This window comes from Cupressus sempervirens, chromosome 11 (assembly GCF_028749045.1).
Source record: "Cupressus sempervirens isolate cs-2001-9-10 chromosome 11, ASM2874904v1, whole genome shotgun sequence".
Lineage (NCBI taxonomy): Eukaryota > Viridiplantae > Streptophyta > Pinopsida > Cupressales > Cupressaceae > Cupressus > Cupressus sempervirens.
Window position 1 is genome coordinate 581,595,713 of NC_143128.1, and position 24,518 is coordinate 581,620,230.

Here is a 24,518-nt window from a genome sequence, read left to right on the forward strand (position 1 = left end):
TCCTTGTCACTCTCTCTACAACAACTACCCTTGTGGCTGCTTATATAGTAGCAAGTCTCACAAAACCACTAAGTGGTATTACATAAACCATGTGCTAAAACCATGTGCTACCTAACCCACTGACCCCACATTTAATATTGGGCATTTAATTCTTTTTTTCCCAATATTAAATAATTACATGAAATATTTTCACAATGTTACAATACAACTCATCAAGAATATTCCATGGGAATCTTTACGTGTTGCACGTCCATCTAGGCACAACATTACATAATAAAATAAAATAATAAAATAACAATATTATGCAATGTGTGCAACACCCATTATCTCAACACCCTAGGCAAAATATTGCTATGTATTTAGTCAAGAAAGTGTTGATTTTGTGGGCAGGGCTTGGAATGAGGCCATAGAACTTCATGAGTGGTTGTTTCTTTGTAAGATAGGTAAGAACTTCTAAAAAAAAAAAACCATACCTAGGTACCCATACTTATTCATTTCCAAGTGTTCCATGCTTAATTTGGCCAATTAGACCTATGAGGTTTGTGTAGGTTTAGGGGTGCAGGTTGGGAAGTTGGTGTTTAGGGGCTTCAAGGAACTTCCAAAGGGGTATCTACAGCCCTAGTTTTTTTTCCAAGTTCTATGGGGAAAGTCCAAGTTACTAACCTAAAATTAGTAAAAATGCTACAAGGGGAGTTAGTCCTCTTAAGAGCAATTTTGTGTAGTAGAATATGGGGAAGTCAAATAATTATAGAAGTCCAATCCTTGTGTATCCCTTAGAATGTTCCAAGTTTGAGTTGGGTCCAAAGAATAGTCTGAAGTAAACTTCCTAGTTTGTGCTCATTTTCCCATTATTGGTCCCTAGAATTACTAAGAGGAAAAGTTTCTTTGAAGGCTGGAAGATTGGATGGAGATTTATGACCTTTTATTAGGTTGTCAAAAGGATTCTTTAAGGGCTCTTTAAGATTTGATAAGGTGGAGGTACCTTAAGGTGTTAAAGAGTATGGTCTCACTAGGCTTTTGAGGTGAGCACTCTACATCAGTTAGAAACTAAATACATGTTATTTGATATGAATTGATCACATCCTCAAAGTATCTTCTCTCGATACCTAGCATGATTCAAATTATACAAATTATTAATGTGAGTAATTCTTGATAAGTTTGAGAACTACAATACTCTTAACTTAGCAAATTTAATATAACTGCCTAAAATTTCTTCATAGGATATATCCAACATTCCCTTTAGTCGACATGAGAATATGCAATTAAGGTTATGGGGTCTACAAATTTCCCTAGGTGGTAGATCAAATAGCATAGAGCATTTAATGTTGCATACAAGGGGGGTTGTAATGGGAACTTCTTCTTTAGGCAACATCTCAGAGGAAACACTGCTTGCAAACCATAAAAAACCCTTCTCTCAACTCATAGGGCTCTCAAAATCATTTTCATAGGCATTAAGGAACAAGCTAGTGAATCATGATGGAGCTAAATTTGAAAGGGCAAGGCAAGGAGTTGGAGATACCAATCCAAAAGGAGGTATATGTAAGGATTCATTCACTCTTTCATATGTGCTTGTTCCTAATTCTCAGATGAACAAAGAAATAGAGAATGAAATTAGTAGGCTCAGAGATACCATCATCTTCCTAGCCACCCAAGATATCAAAAAATCACCGCCAAGACATACCTAAATGAATGGATGCAAAACCAATGGGCAAAGAATATAGGGTTTAAGATCCCAAAACTCAAAAAAGTGTGGTCGAGAGATAATTTTGGAGAATTTGAAACTCAATATTTTGTGCTATCTTGTGGTCTCCCAATGCTATTAATGATGTTCAATCATGGTCATCTTAGTACCTTAGTGGGTGACAATTGGAAAAATCCCACCTTTTCTTTGGAATCTTATCCCACAAGCTTTGGATGCTATAGGAAAAGTGATTTAAATTAATGATAAATCACCCACTATGATGACTCACATATAGATGCTAGGGTTATAAATGCTATCAATTTGGGTAAAGAGATCTATAGTGATATTTTATTCCTTATTCAGTGTGATGGTTATAGTTGTCCTCTATCATATATGGGTGGCATCAATTCCTATTTTCTTTGCAAGAAAGACAATCAAATCTGTAAGAACTGCCAACTCATTTGCAATCTAGTAAACTAACCAAACCCTTGGGCAACCACAAAGACCTAAGAAACACAGAAAGGAAAACCAAATATATTGTTAAAGATAAAAAGAATTTGTCTAATAGGCTCCTAGATTTGAATATTGATTCTCATAAGGTTTTGGAGAACCTTTGTTTGGAATTTGATGCTCTAAAAGCCTCTTTCAAAGCCCCAGCTAAGAAAAATATTTGGTTCTATACCTAGGATCCTTTTAACCCTACCACACCTAACCCTTCACTAGAAACCATTGGTTTGGCCCAATGGAAGCCCTCGCACAAGACAATGAATGCCCAACAAATTGTGTTCAAGAAAATCAAGAAAAGATCAAGTCATAGATTCAAAGAAGATTTTGATTGCTATCTAGTCTTACCTCTTCTAGAGGAAGTAGAAGCTTTCCTTAAGGGGAAAGAGTCAAGGATATCTCCCGTACATCTATTAGGGATGAACATAATAACCTTAAAGAGTTTCCCAGGAATGATGGGCTTGTTGCTATCATAGACTCTTATGAAGCAGAGGATGAACTTATTGGTTTTGAGATGGTAGTTATTTTGGTTGGTGAAGAAACATGTGTGATTCTAACATGTGGGAAGATTAGTAGAAAGATAGCCTCTGAAATTAGAAATTTGAGTGAGAATGACAAGGAAGATCAGGATATGGAATACAAGGAGGAAGAAAAATTAGATTCCAAGTGAAGTTGCATAGAGGGAAGGAGGTGAATTTTGTGTTTAATGAAAGAGAAAAAGAGCAGAGACATAGGAGGAAATCAGAGGATAAAAATAATGATGGTTTCCCAAGAGATAAGTTGAAGGATGGTGAACAAGGGAGTAGTGGAAAGAGAGGAAGACCCTTTAAAGCTTCCACCATGAGCAAGCATTTGAAAACTCTTAAAGAAGGCTTCCCTAAATGTTTCAAGAGATTTAAATCTCCTAAAGGTAATCCTACCCACTCACCCATTTTCTAATGGCGAAATACATCTCATGTAATTTTAGGGTTCTTGAATCGTTAGATAGGAAATATGTAATAAAAAGGATTCTCAGTGTACATAAGGACACAATATTTTTAATGCTTCAAGAAATCAAGGTGACTCATTTCTAGCTTGACATTGCATTGAAATGCATTTGGAGAGATGCAAAACTTGATTTTACCAATCACAAGAAAGGTAGAGGAGGGGCTACCATACTAGTCAACCATAAGTAGAAGAATCTTGTTGTTGAATGGGGCTCCTCACCTTGCAATAGTGTTGTATGGATAACATTAGATCATCTAGGTGAGAAAATTTGAATCCTCTCAATAAATGCACCTAATGACCATAAAAATAGGATTTCTCTATGGAAATGGATAACCCTACTCCATAATATCCCCTGGATAGTTGTCGGTGATTTTAGCATGATAGAGAATCAACAAGACAAGACAAGGGGATGCAGATATGAGTGAAAAGGAAAAGAGAAGTTTTTTTGGAATAAAATGATGAGAAAACATCTACTATTTGAGCCAATGGTTGGTGACTAAAATGAGCATAAGGTAATCTAGTATATATGGACTAACTTCGAAAAAGGAAAAAAAAAAAAGATATACTCTAGGTTAGACAGATTCTATGTCAATAGAAATACTTTTAGCTTCCAAGATTTAGAGGAAAAGTCTAGTGTGTTGATTTTCCCCTTTAAAATATCTTATCAACTTCCCATTATTGCCCATATTATTTGGATTGGCAAGCCAAAAGTTGACATTCCTAGAGCTAAAGGATTTTCCTAAATACAACCCTTCTAAAAGATGATGAAGTTAATGCCGCAACATTTCTAGTAAGATGGTTTAACCATTGTGTAGTCAAACACTCGGATACTACCACAAAGTGGAACATAATTATTGAATGTTGGAAACAAGTCTTTGTTGGGACTAAAAATTGCATGGTCAATTTTGAGTACCATTGAGAATTTTAAAGGCCTATGAATGCTTTTAAATGCATATGTACCCGGCTGTCAGTTTGAGGCCTAAGAGGTGTTTAATGCTTCTAGCTCCTTTCATTCAGTGCATCTATGTGCTCCATGAAGTTAAATTGCCATTCTGAGCCATTTCATGAAGTCCCATTTTGAGCAATGGTCAATTCTGCATTTTCACCTAAGTGTCAAATAGTGACAGGAGGCTATGTTTTTGATTGAATATCTTGCACCCAAAAAGGTTTCATGACTCGCCACTTTGGTAATGTTTAATATCCATATGAGAGAACCTATGTTTCAAATTTTGAGACATTTTGAATCCTTTTGACTAGGTTTTGAATCCCTCAAAGTTGGTAGTTTATTGTTTTCATGCTGACCCAATTAATTCACAATTCTAGGAATCCTTGTTTGACGAGTTATAACTTTGACCCAGTTGACCAAAATGCCAAAATTCTTTTTGCGTTGCATTGTAGACATTAGAGACTTGTTATGTTTCAAGTTTCAGCTTATGACGAATCCGTTTGATTAGTTTTCAAATGCAATTCCAAACACAATTTATAACTTTTTACCGATGTCAGCATTTGCAGATTTGTTGGAACCCCTATTCATGATGTCATATCTTGAAATCCATGATAGATGAGATCGAATGGATTGTACCACTGCATTGTACTCTAAAAATTCTTTAAGTGTGCCAATTTTTAAGTCTTGACGAATCCATTTGCACACTTTCCCAGGTCAATTCCATTTGCAAAAATCACTTTTCTATCATTGTTTCCAGTCTGCAAAATACAAGTAGCCTACTTTGACCACTCACCATTTATTCGTCATGAGTACAAATCGCAGATTTATAGTCTCCTCATGACAGCGAACCAATGTCCTAGTTTTCATTCTCCCAAGTGTCAGTTTGTCTTGTTTTCAGAGCCGATTTTGAATGCAATTTATTATTTTTTGACATGGTTTTTGCAGGCAGTTCATAGAGGTCAACTTTGATGGTCAATATCTTTTGACCCCAAATTTTTCATGAGACAAGATTTGACGAGGTAAAAGTGTGCAAAACAGAGAATCAGTTGGCTAGTTTTCAGAGCCTAGTCAATTGTTTGGGTTAGCTTTTAACACCACTCAAAGGACCCCATGGCATTAAATTGATAGTTGACAATAAAGGGTAAAAATGATTTTTTAAGGATAATTCAATGCTTGATTTTGATTTCAGTCAGTATGATGGGTTCAATAGATCAATTTTGCATTTCAGATGTTTGAAAATGAAAATTTTTTTTAGCCAAACCCACTTTGGGGCCCAACTAATCTGTCTCAAAATGATTGAAGTGCAGTTTCAAATTTTTTTTAAAATATTATAATTGGTTAGAATCTTTTAATTACTTTGAGGTTCATATGAAATTTTTAAATTCAACCTTTTACCAATAGAAGGTTCCTTCTTCCCTCTTTGATGATCTCATTCCAAGGCTCTCGGTCAAAAAATCACGGTCAAGAGGAGAGAGCAAGCCAAAGCATCGGTTGTTCACTGCTTCCTCTCAAAAGCCTCTGAAGGATTCTTTTGTTGTGTCAGATCCAGATTTGTCATCAAATCCACCATTTACTTTTGCATCCAATTCCTTAAAACAATTGAATGTGTCATTTATTCCTATGAACACTAATGAAAGTAAGGTTCTGGACAAATAATACAAGAGGGATTGATCCGTATAGCAAATTTTTGTTTGGATATATTATGTAAATTGTTTTTTACAAAATATGATTGGGCTGATGTACTTGGAGAAATGCTATCCTTTCCAAGCACTGAGGTAGATTCTCAACATGAGAGGTATATTAAAAGCTGGTCCAAGGATACAGGGATGACTAATGTGCACCAATTATAGCCTCAAAAAGCTCACATAGACTTAATATGAAAATGATAGAATCTGACCTTAAAAGAGGTTACAGGGGAAGCTAATGAAGGCATCTGGCGAGTTCAGAGCACACAGCAATGACAAAGGAAAAGAGAATTGAAACATGTTGTCGTGTTTCCTTTCATGGCACAGGTCATTTCATTCCCAATTTTTGCAAGTGCTGATTGTTGCTTTTGATGCTTAGCACACCCATGTTACCATTTTCACTGATGCCCAACCTTCATGGCACTGCACTGATGATGTCAATGTCAGTTATTGGACACATTTGCCTGTACATTGTTCTTCTCTAACTAAATTCAAAAAGAAATTCTTGTTCTTCTGCATAACCAAGAGCATATGATTTTGATAATGGATGCACGTATGAAGGGGCTAGTTGAGATGAATACACATACAATCTTCAATGGAGTCTGTTTTTATTTGCAAATCGGTGAATCCTTGATATCCACGAGTTATTAGTTTCTTGTTGTTTTCTTTGGTGAAGAAAAGGTGTAATTTGAAAAGAATAGGGGCGTCTTTTATGACAGTCAATGCATTGAAAAGGGGGTTGTCAACTTTAAAAACAGAGGAACCCATAGTTAAAGGGGTAATTCACATCAAAGGAAAGATGCAACACCCACAACATGCAAGGAGTAGCCCCACGCATTCATAGTACTCACGTTTAATGAAGGAAGGTGCCAAGAAAATGCAGATATTGTTAAGAACAGATAAAAACGCAGACAAGTGAGGAAGTCAGTAGCAATTGGAGAGTAGGGGATGGAAGTTCAACTCCTCTAGATGGAACAATAACATCTTCAAAACTTGTGTCTTCTCCTCATAGATCATTTGCTGGAAGTAGCAACTCTGTTGGTAGTTGTAGTCCACCTGTAGGTTCAACGCCAAAATTATTTCCTGATTGCCAGCATCCTAGTCATGAGTTATTGGAAGATAATGGTTCTAAACAACAAAAGTATTTGAAATTTTACAAACTTTGCTTAGCAAGCACATCTTGAGTAAGGCAACAATAGACATAGAGGAGCCCATGACATTTGCAGGTAGAAGACGGAGGGAGGCTTCCAATTTTTGCAGAAGTCAAAGAGGATGTCATGGCAGAGAAAAGCCTCAGTCCATGCCGATAAAAGAGACTTGTATTGCAATTAAAAGAACATTCCAAGTTTGAAATAAGCTGCCACATCCAAAGGAAAGGAATTTGCCCATGTAGGGAAGAGCAGCAGAAGGAGATTGCCATGGTAGAAAGGTTGGGAGTAGGGAAAACAATAGCCAATTCATTTTATCCCACATTCATTGTGGATATGTTTTCTCAACTATTTATATTGAAAAATACACACATTCCATTATGTCTAACAAGACAACACTTTTAAAACGCCGCATGTTATGAGGTGGGCCCCGTGCATTGGGTAGATGCTAGTTGGGAGGGATGATGTCATAATTTTAAACAAAAATGCAAGAATGATGAGGTGGCGACATTGCATAAGATCCTGACACATGTACAGATCGACTATGGGCACAAGCTCACAAAATGAAGGTGCGAGTTGTTTATACAATGCGAGAATGCAGAATTTGGACAAGTGGCAATGAGTCCCAGTCGATGCTGACATGGAAATCAGAGAAAGTTCAGGTGCGAATCGACCAGATCGTGATACGTGTCATGATCCAATGGCTAGCGCACACCCACATTCCAAAGATGCTCACTAGTTAAGGAAAGTGGGTAAGCAGTACGCTGACATGTGTCAGCGGGCCCCACTTCGATGATGACATTGTAGTGTGCAGAGGCTGATGAATTAGGAGCTGCCATGTGGCACTCGATCAACGGGGGTTTGACCTCAAATTTGAGTGTTAGGAAGAAATTTGAAAAAATAATAAAAATATTTTTCTGAAGGTGCACGTTAGGTTTTTTAAATTTTAAAGGGGGATTTTTCTAAAGTTTTAACTTTAGAAAATTTAAAAATTTTTCAAAAAATTAAAAAACAATGAGTTGCAAGTTAGACATTTCTAGCAGAGGGACTATTTTTCAAACTGATATTCTAGAGGTTCTTGAGATGCAAATATAGCGATGTCATATATCACCGAAACTGGGAGAAAACAAATTTTTCGATTATATAATTAGTTTTTGCACAAGAAGCAGCCTATTCAAGCTATAGGAGGTTTTCTCCAAGAATTCCAGATTTCAACCAAATTCAAGTATCGAAATTTAGTTGTGATTTCTAGTGAGGTAATGACTTGAATGTGGGTAAAATATGGTGAAAATGCAGTTGGGGTCAATCTTGATCACATCTAAGTCAGTTAGATGGGGATTTCACTAGCATTTTCATGAGGGTTTTAGATATTTTGGCAAGCAGAATGATGTTTATCATTGAGCAAAGATATTTTGCAAATCAGTTATAGGATAATGATGAAACCAAATCAGATATAAATGGGAGAAGGTAGAGAGAGGTTATTTAGTTGCAGGAGATGGAATTCTAAGTGGACACATGTCACTCTAAGATCAGATCCAAGAATTCTTTCTTTGTTATATCATTCTTTCTCTCTTTCATTTGAGGGGTTGTTGGCAGTTTTCTCTGGGTAATACCAACAGGGTTCCAGTGTTTTACTATGAAACCATTTTCTTTAGCACATTCTCTCTTGTGTGAACAATAGTAGGAAGGTTAATACAGATAGTTCAGATCTGTTAGGTGTTTTCATGTTTTCATTTCATGCATATGACTATATAATTTAAAGGAAATAATAGAAAGAGCAGAAGAATTTCATTAGTTTCATTCTGATTCTCGTCACCAGTCTTAGTGAATTTTCAATGTTTTATGATTTTTGAACAAAGAGCTTAGGTCATAGTTGCAGTCCCTTTAGGCTGTATGTTGTTTTATTGTTGCTTATGACTCAAGGAGTTATGTAAATGCTTTAGGGAATCAACAGGGTTGCAAGTTTATTAAGAAGGATATCATGTAAGAATGAGATTCAGATTGAACATGGATGTCTATTTACAAGTTAAATGGATAGATCAGATATCTGAAGATACAAATAGGTATCAGATATCCATATGTATGCATCTGATTCATGGATTTACCCAATGGTTAAGGCACTGATCAGCTAAAGGGTTACTTAGGTCTTGTTGCTACATATTAGGAGTTTTGCTAAATTCAACATTATTAATCAAACGTTCTTTCCCTTTCATGTTGAAGGACCTAAATGTTTAACCCTCACTCAGCTTATGAGATTCATAGCTTTGAATTTAGCTACTATAGATCTATGTCATTTCATGAGTAATTAGGAGAAATAAGGGTAAAATCTGCATAATAGATTTAGGGATATGTTTTTGCACAGGTATGGTATCATTTGAATTTGAGGTCTACCCACCTAGGTTTAGCAGAGCTTGAAGTAGAAGAAGGGTCAAGCCTTATAGTTGGCCCTATGTTTGAAATGATATGTTGAGAATGGGAGTTAGCTACCCCTAAATATGTCATATTCTCATGGGGATAATTGAAAACCCTCCAGCGTTTTCAAATAGCCAACAGTCTTTAAGACTGTGGGGAAAAAGAGGGCCAAAGATATGAGAAGGAGATAGAGCTACTTAATATTCTAGTTGAAATAGAAGGAATGCTACAATCCAATCCATGAGATTTCTCTCACCAATAGGCTCTAGAAGAAGCTAGAGATTTCCTGAGAAGAATCCAACATATTAAGATTTAGGGAGCTAAAACTAGAGAAATAATGAATTGGATTGAGCATGGAGATAAAGGTTCTAAATAATTATTCTAGATTCTTTAGAATAAAGAAGCTAGAGACAAAATTGAACTATCAGAGGGTGACAATTTGATTACTAAACCCAAAGGGATTATAGATACTTTTGCTCAATTTTATTTACAACATATTTACATAAGAAAAATAAATGTTGGGCACAGAAAATGAAAGAATCAAAACTTAGAAACTAATCCCAAAAAAGCTGTCAGATGTAGATAAATATAGACTAATTATCCCTATCTATAAAGAAGAGATCATTTAAGCCATATTTTAGATGAAAAATGGCAAATCCCTGAGACCAGATGGGATACCTATGGAACTATACAAAAGAAACATACAGTGGATTTTGCAAGACCCATTCATGTTATATCAAGAAGGTGGGGAATGTGGATCACTAGGGAATTATGTCTATATAGGACTTATCAACCTCATACCCAAGGAACGTGATAAAACCTTGACTAAGAACTGGAGACCTATCAGACTCCTCAATGTATCATAAAGTATTCTTGCAAAATTACTTGCCCTTTGACTCAAAGAAGTGTTACCATATGTCATTAACTTCACACAAACTAGATTTGTCAAATGCAGATACATTCTAGAAAACCTTATTACATGTTGGTAAACTATGGAATGTGCCAAAGACTCTACAAAACATCCATGCATGTTTATAATAGACTATGAAAAGGTATATGATAGAATTGAGTAAAAATTCATACAATTAATGATAGAATTTCTCAGATTTGCCAAGGCATTCATTAAAATGGTGTTCACCCTAATGGCAAATGCCAACACTATTGTAGATCTTAATGACAATAGATCATAACCTTTTAGACTAACAAGATCTATAAGACAAGGATATCCACTTGCTCCCTCATTGTTTGTAATTGCAGCTAATAATTTACACTACATCCTTAGAGACAATACTCTATCACTAAGAGTTAGAGGAGTTAGGTTACCTAGCATGGAGGAAATCAACAATGTGCAATTTTTAGATGTCACTTCTCTTCTCATTGAACTAACTGATTACAACATTATTAATCTTTTGAAAAAGCTTGATATATTTTGTAAAGCCTTTGGAAGTAAAGTGTCCATAGAAAAGTCCATAATGCTGGGATGGGAGGATCTGGTAGAGTAAATAATTAATTATTAATTATTTATTCTATTACTTAAGCTTACTTAGGTAAATGCATTTATTTAATATTTAGTATTTAATAGCTGTAGTGGTTAGTTGTTGACAACACGGGAGTTTGTTCCCTTCTAGTTGTCAATCTTATCTTCTACCACCTTCCAGCTTGTTCTACAAGCTTCCATGAGCTCTTTATATTCGGGCTCTCCCTCTTTGTATTTTCATAACATAATATCATAAGGCATTTTCATTGTAAATACATTTTTATTGTGTTTGCATAATTGTCTCTCATGTCCGTTTAGGGTTTTGCCCTTGCTCCATGCTCTTCCTCTTCTTAGCTTCTCTTTGACAAGTCTTGCATGCAGGTGATCTTGGGCATCTTTGAAGTTGGCTTTCCTCAACTCCAACATGGTATCGGAGCCTTCCTGCTACTGCTTCGTTGAAGAATTTTGAAGTCATAATTTGAAGTCACAAACCCTAGTTTGTTTGTGCAATTTTTCTTCAATCAGGGGTAGAGCAATTTTTTGGAGCATATTCAGCCCAAACAGACACTGCCATTAGATCCGGAAGGTTGTTTACAGTCAGAAATCATATAAAACTTTTCGATTTTGGACACAGGGCATTTTTGGGGATTTTTTGAAGCCTCTAGGGTCTGCCATATAGACTGTACGGATGAATTTCGCAGGAAAAAATTAAAAAAATTAAATGGGGCATAGCCGCTGCGCCACCCGCGTGCAGCGCGCCCCGAGCCGCTCGGCTCCCCGACCTCTCGGCGGCGCATCAAATTTCTGCCACCTCTGCTCGGTGGTTCTGCTGATAGCTCTGCTTGTTCTCCGCTCCGCCCATCTCCAGCGCTACTCTGCCCTGTCCTCGCTGCCAACTCAGCGCTCATGTCCAGCTCGACCGTACAGTAAGCGCCAGTTCTGCACAGCAGTCCGCGTCAACATTTGACGCCCTGTCAGCAGTGCTTGAGTGTGACACGTGGCAGGCGTGCCACGTGGCCCCTGCCACCTCATCATCCGTACAAGCCACTTTACCATGTGGCATCATTTTTGCAGCGATGACTATCTAGCCATCAAATTTAATCAAGCGACTTGATGACATCATCAGACCATCCTTGCACCTCTCGTGATTTGGTTTTGGACCTACTTGTGGTTTTTTGGCCATAACTTTTGCATACGGAGGTATTTTTTCGATCCGAAAAAGGTGCCAGAAAGCTAGTTCCGAGATAGAGACATTGGTGTAGGTATTTTCAATTTTTGATGCTTTCTTATTGTCCATTTTTTCAGTTGAAGTCCGGAGTCCTATTTTTGACTCCGGCATTGATATCTTTTGCGTCCCATGTCAGTTTTTTGAAAACTTTATATTTTTGGAAAGCTGGTTCTGTCATCTTTTCAAAAATGTAGTCCTTTTCTTATTTTTTTGGCCTCTGCTCTTTCTATCATAGTTTTAGCATTTTTGCTTTATGGTAGATATTTTGAGTGTTTTAGGCCCAAGGATCATTTTCCTGGCATGGGCTCTCTTGTTTTAGGCTGTAATTTCTTTTTGTTTAGCTCATTTTCAGTTTTGATCATTGTAGCTATCATTTTGAGGCACTTTTTTTGTTTCGCACTGAGATAAAGTGCCACTTTTGCATTCCAGAAATCATGAACGTTGTTTTGAGTGAGTTGTACTTGCACTATTTTCATAAAGCACCATGGGGGGGATTATTGTTTGTTGTTTTAGGCATTCTCCCTTTTTCAAGTGAGTGTCCCTTCCACGAAATTAACCCCATGCAGAGTTAGTTTGACCGTGTCTTTATCGGTGTCTGTACCTCTTTTCCTCTCTCCTCGTTCTTGATTCGTTTGTAGGAGACTTTGGCCCACCTTCTCAGTTGCCTATCATCACACCCTGTCTGCATTAAGGGGGGGTTATGCTATTGTTCTAATGCATCCATGGTTCGATGGTTCGATAGTGTGAACTATGTATTTAGTGGTTGATCCTATATACAAGGCGATTGCAGTGGCTGGCGACCTATGCATTTTGGTGAGATGGATCATCTACCATATAGAAATTCTCGGTTCGTGCCTTCTTCTTCCATGGAGGTTCTTCAAATCAGCAGTTTGACAGATTTTGCGGCTTCTTCATGCTTCAGTGATGCTTCTACATGATCACTCCTTGTTCCTGTTTTAGGGGACAATTTCCCTGGTTGGAGACTTCTTCAGTTCTTCACTAGGTTCTTACCTCTTTTTGGGGGAGGGTTTTTCCCACGTGGTTTTCTCTCTTTCCCTATTTTACAGAGGTTGCATCTTCTTGCATTGTACTTGGGTACCTAAAATGGCCTCGTTGTCGAGACCCATTCTGCATTCATCTTAGTTTGTGAGCTTAAGGTATTTCCCTAAGTTGCACTTAAGGGGGGGTGTTAGAGTAAATAATTAATTATTTATTATTTATTCTATTACTTAATCTTACTTAGGTAAATGCATTTATTTAATATTTAGTATTTAATAGTTGTAGTGGTTAGTTGTTGACAACACGCGAGTTTGTTCCCTTCTAGCTGTCAATCTTATCTTCTACCACCTTCCAGCTTGTTCTACAAGCTTCCATGAGCTCTTTATATTCGGGCTCTCCCTCTTTGTATTTTCATAACATAATATCATAAGGCATTTTCATTGTAAATACATATTTATTGTGTTTGCATAATTGTCTCTCATGTCCATTTAGGGTTTTGCCCTTGTTCCATGCTCTTCCTCTTCTTGGCTTCTCTTTGACAGGTCTCGCATGCAGGTGATCTTGGGCGTCTTCGGAGTTGGTTTTCCTCAACTCCAACAGGATCAACCTCCAACATGGTATTGTAAATTTGGCTTTTCCTGGGGTGGCCCTACAAACATTTTAAAATATCTGGAAATACCATTTTTAGTCCTACCAAACCTGAGTTCAATGTGGGAATGGATTAAGGAGAAGATTGTCAATAAATTCAACAAATGGAATAACAATTACTTATTTATAGATGGAAGAGTAAAAGTTTGCCAAAATATATTATTAGCATACAGTGCCATATATTACTCCTCTGCTTGGTTATTCAACCAAAATAAGATTTATTATGTTCATAAAATTATTAGGGATTTATTAGTGTCTAACGGAAGAGGTAATTAAAAGAGGGATGTAGTTAACAAGAATTGGTGCACAATAAGGAAAGAATTAGGTGGGATGTGGATGAAGGATTTAAGGATGCAAGGAGTTGCTCTAGCTGATAAATGGGTTGTTCGGTCCACAAAAGGAGATAAACCCTAGAAATTCTTAATTAGCATAATATTGAAAGAGGGGTAGCTTATATTGGGAAAACATGGAAAGGGATGCATATTCATGACTTACTTTTAGGAAAATGAAAGATTAAAGTTTAAGGTTGTATCATATTTAAAACTCTATGGAAAGTTTGGGATAAAGTAAGACAATGGGTGGTAGGGGCTGATTTGATAAACAACCAAGCCAAATTGTGTGGAGAAAGAACCCCTCTAATTCTTCTGCAAGGTTGTTCAACAAAATAATGGGAAAAGCTAGGCATTTACTCCTTTAGAAACCTATGTTTGGATAACCAACTGATATCTTGGGAAAACCTAGCCTCTAAGATTGATCAGCTCTCCTAGTCTCAAAAAAGAGCATATGCAGTGATTAAGGAAGCCCAACGAGACCCAAACTTCCTCAAGTATGTGACATTGAGATTGAAAGACTTCCCATTTTGGCCTAACTTGATGACATCAAAATCTTTTCCACCATATCTAAGTACCTCTATTGTATGCTATCAAGTAATGATGAAATTTTTGAGTATCTCAATACCAAGTGGAACTACAATTTAGACCACAATTCTTGGACCAAACATTTTTCTTCTATTTGGCAACATAGAGTAAAACTAAGGTGCAAATTTCTATACAGCAAGATCTTCTTCATAAACTCCCTCTAATCAATGTCGATGGCTCTCTCTTCACCGACTCCTTCTGCTCCAAACCTTAGACCATGTTCCACCTATTCTCAAAATGTGTATTCACCAAAGAGATCTATAACTAGTTTGACATCTCTACTAAATCTGAGCTCCTCTCTTTCCTTTCTATCTTAGGAAGTATCCCTAGTCTTACCAAACCCTTGAATATTTTTTGGGCTATCTTTTCCTCTTATTTTCATTGGTCTATTTGGTTAATTAGGAATGATGATGTATTTTAGGATAGGAGTAGGAATTTTACTGAGTCTCTCTAGAGACTCATAATGCATTAAATATGTGTGCAAGTCACTCTTAGCTATAAAGTGGAAAAAAGAAAGTGGTGAAGATAACCAATGGATCCTCTAAGATACTAAAAGATGGAGGAATACAATTTGATATAAAGGCCGATACATATGAACCAGACACCTTTAAGTGTACCCACAAAGAAATGGTGGAGCAAATCAAGCTAAGAAAACTAATTGAAAATATGGATGGAGGTGAGGACAGTGGAGGTCAAGCAAGTAGGAATGACACTGTGATCGGTTTGCACCCTAGAAAAAATAGGTTAGGCAGAATGATAGACATAATTGATGAAAGCTATGATGCTTCGAACATGTTCATATCCACTGACAGCAAAGATGAATTCAATGAGGGGAGAACTTCTTACCTCTTGATTAGTGCAACTCCTTGTGCGGCAGCATTACCTTATAAATAGATCATGAGAGATTCAAATACAGTGATTAGAGATGAAGCCATGAGGCTCAGGTGGTCAGATGGGTTATTTCCATGGATGGCTTGGATGGGGATTTAAAGTTGATAGTTTGTATGAAACAAGTTGTTAGTCTCTTCTTTGATAAGCATTCACTTTTTTAAAGATTTTTTTGTAATATGGTCTGATGTTTAATGAAGATCTATATGGACCATAGATTACTTACATGCTTGTTCCTCCTTTTGATGTGAGATAGATAGTATCTTGATGTTGCTATGACTTTAACTTATATTTAATACAAAAAATAATTCCCTTGGGTCATTCAATTATTTCAACAAAATGTCTAAGATGTTATAGGGGTATTGAGATGATAATGAAAATAACCTTACTTTGCAACATCCTTTTATTAAATTCTATGAAGAGTAAAGCTAAAAATGAGCATATTTTATGTTTTCAAATTTAATTCAAGTGAGAAAAGTTGAATATTTTGTAGTTACAACTATAGAATGAATAGGTGGATGGATTTTTTGTTATTAACTTATTGGATGTTCAACAAAAAAACATTCTTTCAAAAGGGGGGTAATAAGGTAGTTCAAAGAATATAACAGGGATCAAATTATTAGAAAGTGAGAATGGTTTTAAATTGGGAAGGGAAGACTGACAGTATACGAAGGAAATCAAAACCTCTCATACAAAACCTATCAAAAAAATCCATATACAAAAGACAGTGCATAGAATTATAGCTATCTCATATTACATAAGCAACAAGTTAAATATCAAAATGATTCTTCTATGACACTATACAAAAATATAATAGAGCTTGAAATATGTAAAGCTCCAGGATTCAAAGATTTAATATTAAAATGACCATTACAACAATTTGAGAGTTAAAAAAGGAAATTAAAAAGCAATATTTTTTTTAATAGGTCATTGGACGAAGTCTAGATTAATTATTACTAGTATATGTTAAATTTTAGTAGACTTGAACCGTAATATTATGGACCTATAATTATAATATGTGAAGAATTCCTTTATTATGTTTTGAAGTTCATGTTTCCTTACTACTTCAAAGGAAAATTGTCCACTTTATTGCTCAACCATCTCTTAGGGTGATCATTTTGTAATTTCAAAATAACAAAATAGGGGTTTCATACTACTTATAAGTGCTTAAAAAAATAACAAATAAATAATACCTAATTATATTCTTATTTATGTATCAAGCTTATAAAGCACATATTTCTCAATTATATATACACTATATTGCATCATATTTTTGGGATACTAAATCCACTAATATTAGAAAAAAAATTGTTTATACAATGAAGATCTTGTGGTCTTCTAAAATATCATAATATGTTTAACAAATTAACAAATTGTAAGGGAGTTACACATTTTTTTTAATCGAGACATTGTAGGGCTTCTTAGTTAAAGATAACCTTGGCTCCACTTTTCAAGTTGATTTTATCTCATAGTTTTGTAACACTATTTTTTTATTTCATGTATGGTAGCTCCTATATATTAGGTGCACTAGATATAACTTTTTAATGAAACTCTAATTGTTGTTGTGTTACATCTAGATCTATGGTTGTTGGTACTCCTATTAGAAGCCTTCTCTAAAAATATATTGATGTCAAACTAATATATTGGTTATCTTTGAGGGTTAATTTTTTCTCCCAAAAAACTACTCATTATATAATTTATCTATTGTGTAATGCATACTATTTTTGTTTACTTATGTTGAATTTTTTAAATCTATTATAAGTAGCTAAGAAAGTTTTGTGTATCCCTCCTCTCAAAGTTAGTGTAAGAAAATTGTTCTTTTACATCAGTGGATTTGGCTAATCAATTTTATTTCATGATGTTAAACCTTTATCATTTTAACTACCTAACAAGATTATCTCTAAAATAGTGGATATGTTCAATAATTTTTTTTCACCGTATCTAAGCTTATAAATTTGAGTGATATTTGAATATTAGTTTGTTTCATTCATAGAAACAAAATATCCATATAATCAAAATTTGTTAGATACATTTTAAAAATAGTTAATATATTAAATCGTCATTAATCATATATATATAATACTTTCCAACAATATAAATGAATGATTGTTCACTATCACTTCTATGTAGTCTTGTTTAATAATGTGGTTTGGGGTGAGGCAAAACTTCAATGAACTATATTGTTCTCTTTAAACATGTAACATGTAATTTATTATTTAAAATATAGGTTAGGTTCTTATTTTACCATATCTAAATATACAAATTTGAGAGCATTTAAATAATTACTAAGAAGGATAAAATATCTATAAAATCAACCTTCTAGTACATTTAACCTTAAAGTCAACAATACAATCAACGGTTACCAATGATTCATCTATCAAATGAATACACATCAATAATTCAATGGTTACCAATGATTCATGTATCAGATGAATATACACCTATAATTAATGTCCCAGTCATTTAAGTGAATGATTGTGCATGACAACCATTCAACAATACAAATTATCACAATCTTTCTTAATTGTGTAATTTGTAATGAAGCAAAAGTTTGGAACAAACCTACATTATTTGTCCAAAATCTCTCATATTAAATTGAAGATTAGATTTTATTTCACTATCTATACATATATAGATTTGAGTGACTTTCATAACTTTCATAACTGTTTGTCTCATTGGAAAAAAACAGTAAATATCTTACAAAATAAAAAATAAAAAATCTTATATATATTTTTTGAAACTTTGAAATTAAAAATTACATTTGAGTAGGCAGGTAGAGTGGTATTCCTCTCACCACGTTCATTAGTTAGCAGTGTGACGGTATCCATGGCTGACCGACAGTTCGTAACACCCGAGAATGGATTGAGTAGTACTGCAACCATAAACGTCAGGCGCAGAATTCTACTATATAAAATTTAAAATCAAAAAGTAGAATGAATGTGAATCACTACTTATGAATAAAATGAAACTTTTATATTAAAAAATTACAATGGAGTAGGTGGGTAGAGTGGTAACGCTCTCACCACGTTCTTTAGCTAGGATCATTGATGGTACTACTGCTTCCTGGCTGCTTTTAAAATCCGTAGTCGTCACTAGGATCGAGTTGCCCATGCCTTCAGTCACCCTACATTCAATGATTCTAGGAGAGAAATAACAAGGAATCAGAAGTCGCAATCAATCACATCATCATACAAAGAGACAATATCTTTAGGTTCCTCAAAAGGCGTGAGTTGCGTGAAAGACACGCTTCAGACTTATCATCCATGAAAGATATCTACCATAGTAGACAACTGCCGTCTAGGGTTTATAAATCATATTTTATCACTCAATTAGTAACATCCCTGAGAGTGTTGTGAAGAACTTAGATCAGTTGGCATCAACCCATTTACATTTATCTGGATTCACCAAATAAGGTGAGGATGGAAAGAAGAGAGAATGGGTATGGTAGAGGAGAGAAAGTAGATATGGAGGTGGATGTAGCGATTGCAGGCGGGGGATTAGCTGGGCTTTCTCTAGCAGTTGGCCTTCACCATCGTGGGATTAATGCCTATGTGTTTGAGAAGGCATCTCATCTCAGAATGGATTCTGCAACTGGCGTCAGTCTTGCAGCAAATGGTACTTCATATAATTGATAGTTTGAGAATATACGTACGTTGGATTCTTATGTTCCGTTTGATTTATTTTTGACTTTGTAATCTATGAATGTGTTTTACCTAGCATTGAGGGCTCTGGAGGGTTTGAAACCTGGACTGGCAAAGCAATTGGAGGAGATATCAATGTCGACTGCCTTATATAATGTGGTAAGAGATGATGATGGAAGGGAAACTAAGCAGTTGTTACCCGGAGAGTATACTATGGCAGGTTGGAGGTTTTGCCAACAAGTGCTCGCTGATAATGTGGACAACTCTAAAGTCCTCTGTAATCATCGTTTTATGTCATATAAGACAGTAGAGGTATGAAAGAGGGATTGATTATGACTGTTTAAACTCAGAATTCTTAAGCTTCTCTCTATTCCTGGGGCTTAAATATCACACACTAAGGTTTGATTTCTACTGCAAAAGTGTTAAATAGTCAAAGTTTGACTTACTTTTCCAGGCTTAATTTCTTCCTTAGTGTGTGATGTTTAAGACTGACCGAGCGATGCCTCTGTCATTTGATTGAAATGCTTTATTTTCAATACTATTGACAATCCTGTCATCATACTCAAAGTTGCTATGCTTTGATGATTCAAAATTTTATTGATTTTTATTTTAAACCAATGGATGCGTGATTAGATTAACAATACAACTAAATGATCTGTTGCGCATCCTAACCAGAATTTGCAAATCCAGTATACTGATCTTATATCTTTACATTTATCGAATGCCATTGATCGACCTTCTTCTGTCAAGAATATTGACAAGAAGATAATCATCCGGCCAATCATTTTGAGTCTCAACCTCAACCTCCGATTTCACCTTCACTGGAACCTAAACAATAACCTCCTATCACCTTAGTCAGTCTAATATGTATAAGGCACCTAGTAGTCTTCTAATACTTCTATACATTACTGCTAGAGTTTCTCACGATCCTTTTATATTATATTTTGACAGATGATTTAAACATTACATATTAAGGTCTCATTTTTAAGTTAAAAATGTTAAATGGTTAAAATTGATTTATATTTTCATGCTAATTAATTTCTTCCTGAGTATGTGATATGTGATGTTTGAGACTGGCATTGAGAATTTGCATATTCTTCAGAGCGGTGTAGAGGCCCAGTTTCTGGTGAAGGGCGAGAATGGGAGAGAGTCAGATTGTGTAAAATATGTGCGTGCCAAATTGTTGGTAGGAGCAGATGGGTTGTGGTCTGGAGTGCGGCACATTATGGTCGGCGATCGCCCACGATATCTGAATTACCTCAATTGGAATGCGCTTGTATACACGCCCAATGGAAAGTAAGCAGTTTGATAGATAAATGAAGAGAGCTCTTGAATTCCATAGATATTAGTATTTACATTACTCTTTATGTAGACTTACTAATAAGTTCTTGCAGAGTTTTCAAGTACAAGGAAGGGGAAGTGAACATGATTCACAGTAGGGACTCGCGGGTAGTGGCCTACATGAGTGATATAGGTGAGACCATTGTTTTAAGTAATTTTCTCTGTGCCATAAAGATAATATGAATGAATGATGAATCTAACATCACAAATTACACAATTGGTCGTGTATTTGTACCATACTAAATCCAAATCTTCGACTAAGCCCTCGATAGCTTATGAACAATGCACAGTGAAAATAATAATATGCTATAGCTTAACAATCAGATAGCTATCGATAGCTATGGCTTAATTCTTCGATTAAGCCATCGATAGCTATATGTTATCATTGATCGTAAAACATAGTAGTACTAGTCACTTTATGTAGAGTTTGTGCTAACAGTAGGATTCATGAACTATATCTAACCCTGAGAAGTGGGAGATAAGTAATACTTAGCCCAATTGCTGCTTATATATGGGTAAGTCAATCCATCGTAAATGTGAGTATAAGTTCAACGAGCAGCATAGTTACAGGGATTGTGAGTAGCTTTTACTCAAGTCAGTAACAATCTTTGCAGTTATGAAATATCTGATTAGCTACATATAATTTTCCATAATTCTAGCTAACGTTAATAAGAAGTTTTATACTCTGACGTAGGGCATTTACTATGACTGAATATGTAAAGGAAGCATGGTAGAACGAAACTAAATCCTCCAAATGCCATGTGCTCTTCTGACAACATTCTGACTCTAAACACAACAGCAGTTGATAAGTAGGAGATAATTTTCACAGCTAGTCAAATTGTGATATGAATATCGGGATTCAACTGTGTGATTTTGAATCAAATTTGATGACCCATGTTTCATGAGTAGTGATTCAACATGAATCCATCTCTCATGAGAATAAATGGAACACTTAGCACTCATTGGATCTAGGTGATGCTCACAAGGGTGAAGCATCGGGACTTCCCGAGAGGTCACCCATGCCAGTACTGCTCCAGCCTGAGCGCGCTTAAGTCAAGGCTGACAAGACATGAATTTAATTTAACTCTATAGCCTTGTACTCTCCTGAGAGCTCTCTGGCTTCAAACTCAGCAACAGCTGACAAAGCTGACAAGGTGTACAATGTATTCTTTTAACTAGATTAAGATTAATAAAAATATGAAACTTTTATACTAACAATTTATATAGGATATTGTTATAAAGACGATAATATTAGTTTATTTAAAAATACAAGAGTGCAGTAGTAAATTCTAGATTGGTATAGTTGTAAACTTTTATATTGGAATGGTAGGTCATAAATTGACATTATCATGTTATCACAATCTATTGGAAATACATAATATTATATCTGATTTAAATTGTGTTAATTATTTGAGCATCAATGCTTTAGTTACAATGCTGATTCATCATATTGATGGGAGAATCTAAGTTATAAAATTCTTGAGCAAGAGGTTTGATGATAAACTTTGATGGTGAAAAAATTCATAGGATTAAATTTTGAAATAAAATATACAGATCATAAATTGTTTAATTACTACTAATGGAAGGATATGTGTACCTCATTTGTAGAGAAGTGAAGTGTATGGTTGGTATTGTAGATTTTAAAAAAGTTTTTTTTTTTGGTTTTTTTTTGTGTTTTTCCCTAACCCTCAAGAATTAGATATTAATCATGAAAAATGTGTAGTATAGCAGTTTCAGATTGATCTTAACATATGTACCCTAATACAAGATGCCTAATATATAAAATTATCTTCTTCCCCTTTTTCCTTGACTCTCTACATCTTTTCTACAATGAAAATTATGGAGTAAAGTAGTTCCATATTGCTGTAATCTAAGAATTAAAATTATGGAGCAAGAGGTTTGATAGTAGACTTTGATGGTGAAAATACTTATACAATTAAATTCTGAAAAAAAATATTAAGATCATAAATTGTTTAATTGTTACCAGTGGTAGGAAATGTGTACCTCATTTGTAGAGAAGTGAAGTGTATGGTTGGTATTGTAGATTTTTTAAGGGCTTTTAGTTTTGTTTTTTCCTCATGAAGAAGATTATTATGAAAAATGTGTAATATAGTAGTTTCATATTGATCTTAACATATGTGACCATAAAACAATATGGCTAAAATATATAATAATTTTCTGTCCTTTTTTCCATTACTCTCTATATCTTTTCTACAATGAAAAATATGTAGCAAACTAGTTCCATATTGCTGGCATCATATGTGGACCTAAACATATTTGGCTACTATTATGTATTATAAAAGAAACATTGTTTGTCTTTGTTTTCTTGTTCTTCTAGATCTTTCCTTAATGAGAAATATGTAGCAAAGAGGTCCCATGTTACTGTATTATATAAAGTGCCAAAAATATATGGCATGTCTTATTGACTACTGTACTTGTCATAGGCTAGTATATTATAAATTTATCTACCAACTAATCATAATGATAATTTTTGATTAATAAGACAAAAGTTAACTTCATATATTTATTTATTTATCTTATGCACACTCCCCTACCCTCTTTCATACTTTGACGTCTTTTCTTAATTAACTTAACATCTCACGCTAACAATTCCCTCCCTAAAAATATAAAAATAAATAAATAAATCGTCACTTAATTTATCCTTAGTGTATAATTTGTAAAAGCCACTTTCCTTTCCACAACTAAAAATATTTTCCACTTTGTATAAAACGCCTAAATATGGGAGTTCATTTCATCAATTAGCATCAATTTGGTTTGTAGGACGTGGTTATTGTCTTTGGCTGGTGAGATGTTTGGACACGGACGGTAAACTGGAAAAAGATTTTGAGGAGAGATTCAAGGCAGGGTTGGACAGGAGTGTATCGAAGCAACGGGCATTAGATATGCTCAGGGAAATGAAAGGGTGGGATGATTTGACAGCCGCCATTGAGGGCACAGATCACAACTTGATATATGAACGTAGATCAATGGACAGGTTGCCCCTCGACAAGTGGACTGATGAAAATGGACGTGTTCTCCTTATCGGAGATGGTATGTTTTTCATTTTCCACGGAATAACTGTTGAATAGGGAACTTTTGAATAAGAAATTTTAGGGAAGGTTTAAAGGATTAATTTGTCCTAATTTCTATACTATAAGTAGAAGTAATGAAGCTTTAAGCTATATAGAAATAAAATATTATTTTGTCAAATGCAGCGGCCCATGGAATGTATTCATCAGCAGGAATGGGAGCGAGAACAGCCTTCGAAGATTCACATCAGTTAGCGCTGGAGTTAGAGAAGGCGTTCAAGACTTCCGACATAGAAAAGGGCATTCAAGATGCCCTTAATCGGTATAGCAATTAATGGGAGTTAGTTCGCCTGATTTTTTTCCTGCAATTTATTCTTATGATTTATGTAAATATTACTTTCTTGAATGGCAGGTTTGAGTTCCAGAGGATCCCACGTGTACATAAAATTCAAAGATTTGCCAGCGATATGACTGAACAAGAGTGTTTTCAGTCAGAAGAAGCGCGCAGGCTTGTACCACAGCAGAAAGCCGAAAGATTCAACGAGTTCACCAAGTGGACGTGCCAGTACCCTTTAAACACGCACGGTGATGTTAACTCCACGTGGTGCAAGCCTTAGCATGCTTTTCAGTTGAAACGAACCTTCTGTTTTGCTCCATCATTTTGAAAATTTCGCTGTTCTTCCGGACTACTTAAAATTATCTATGAACAGTATCTATATTATAAATAAAAATTAAATTATTGTTGAATTTTACTCTTACTTAGAATTGTGAGAAATGATAATATCTATAGCTCTACTTTTCATTAAAGAGTTCTATAGCTCTACTTTTCATTAAAGAGTTGATGAATATACTTTTTGCTTGATATAGGTGATAATATCTATAATCTGTACGTTTTAATAAAGAGTCGATGAATATACTTTTTGTTTGGTATAGGTACGGAGGTTTTTCTAACTATATAATTTTTGTTCATTACAGATAATGAATATT

General features: G+C 35.1%; 1 protein-coding gene across 1 annotated transcript; it reads left to right on the plus strand.

Moving 5' to 3' along the window:
- Positions 1-18,622: 18,622 nt before the first annotated feature.
- Positions 18,623-24,287, plus strand: LOC149530993 (zeaxanthin epoxidase, chloroplastic-like). The gene is made up of 7 exons (XM_089809306.1): positions 18,623-19,135; positions 19,238-19,473; positions 20,264-20,457; positions 20,556-20,635; positions 23,284-23,553; positions 23,718-23,853; positions 23,944-24,287. Exons 1-7 carry the CDS (start codon positions 18,940-18,942, stop codon positions 24,146-24,148), a joined length of 1,317 nt encoding a protein of 438 aa, XP_089665432.1. The 5' UTR covers positions 18,623-18,939; the 3' UTR covers positions 24,149-24,287.
- The last annotated feature ends 231 nt before the right edge of the window (positions 24,288-24,518 follow it).

Bases quoted from the DNA above. Each gene is read 5' to 3' on its own strand.
- LOC149530993 (XM_089809306.1), top strand. From the start codon at position 18,940: ATGGAAAGAAGAGAGAATGGGTATGGTAGAGGAGAGAAAGTAGATATG. The intron at 19,474-20,263 runs GTATGAAAGAGG...CATATTCTTCAG, and splicing joins TGTCATATAAGACAGTAGAG to AGCGGTGTAGAGGCCCAGTT. The intron at 23,854-23,943 runs GTATAGCAATTA...CTTGAATGGCAG, and splicing joins ATTCAAGATGCCCTTAATCG to GTTTGAGTTCCAGAGGATCC.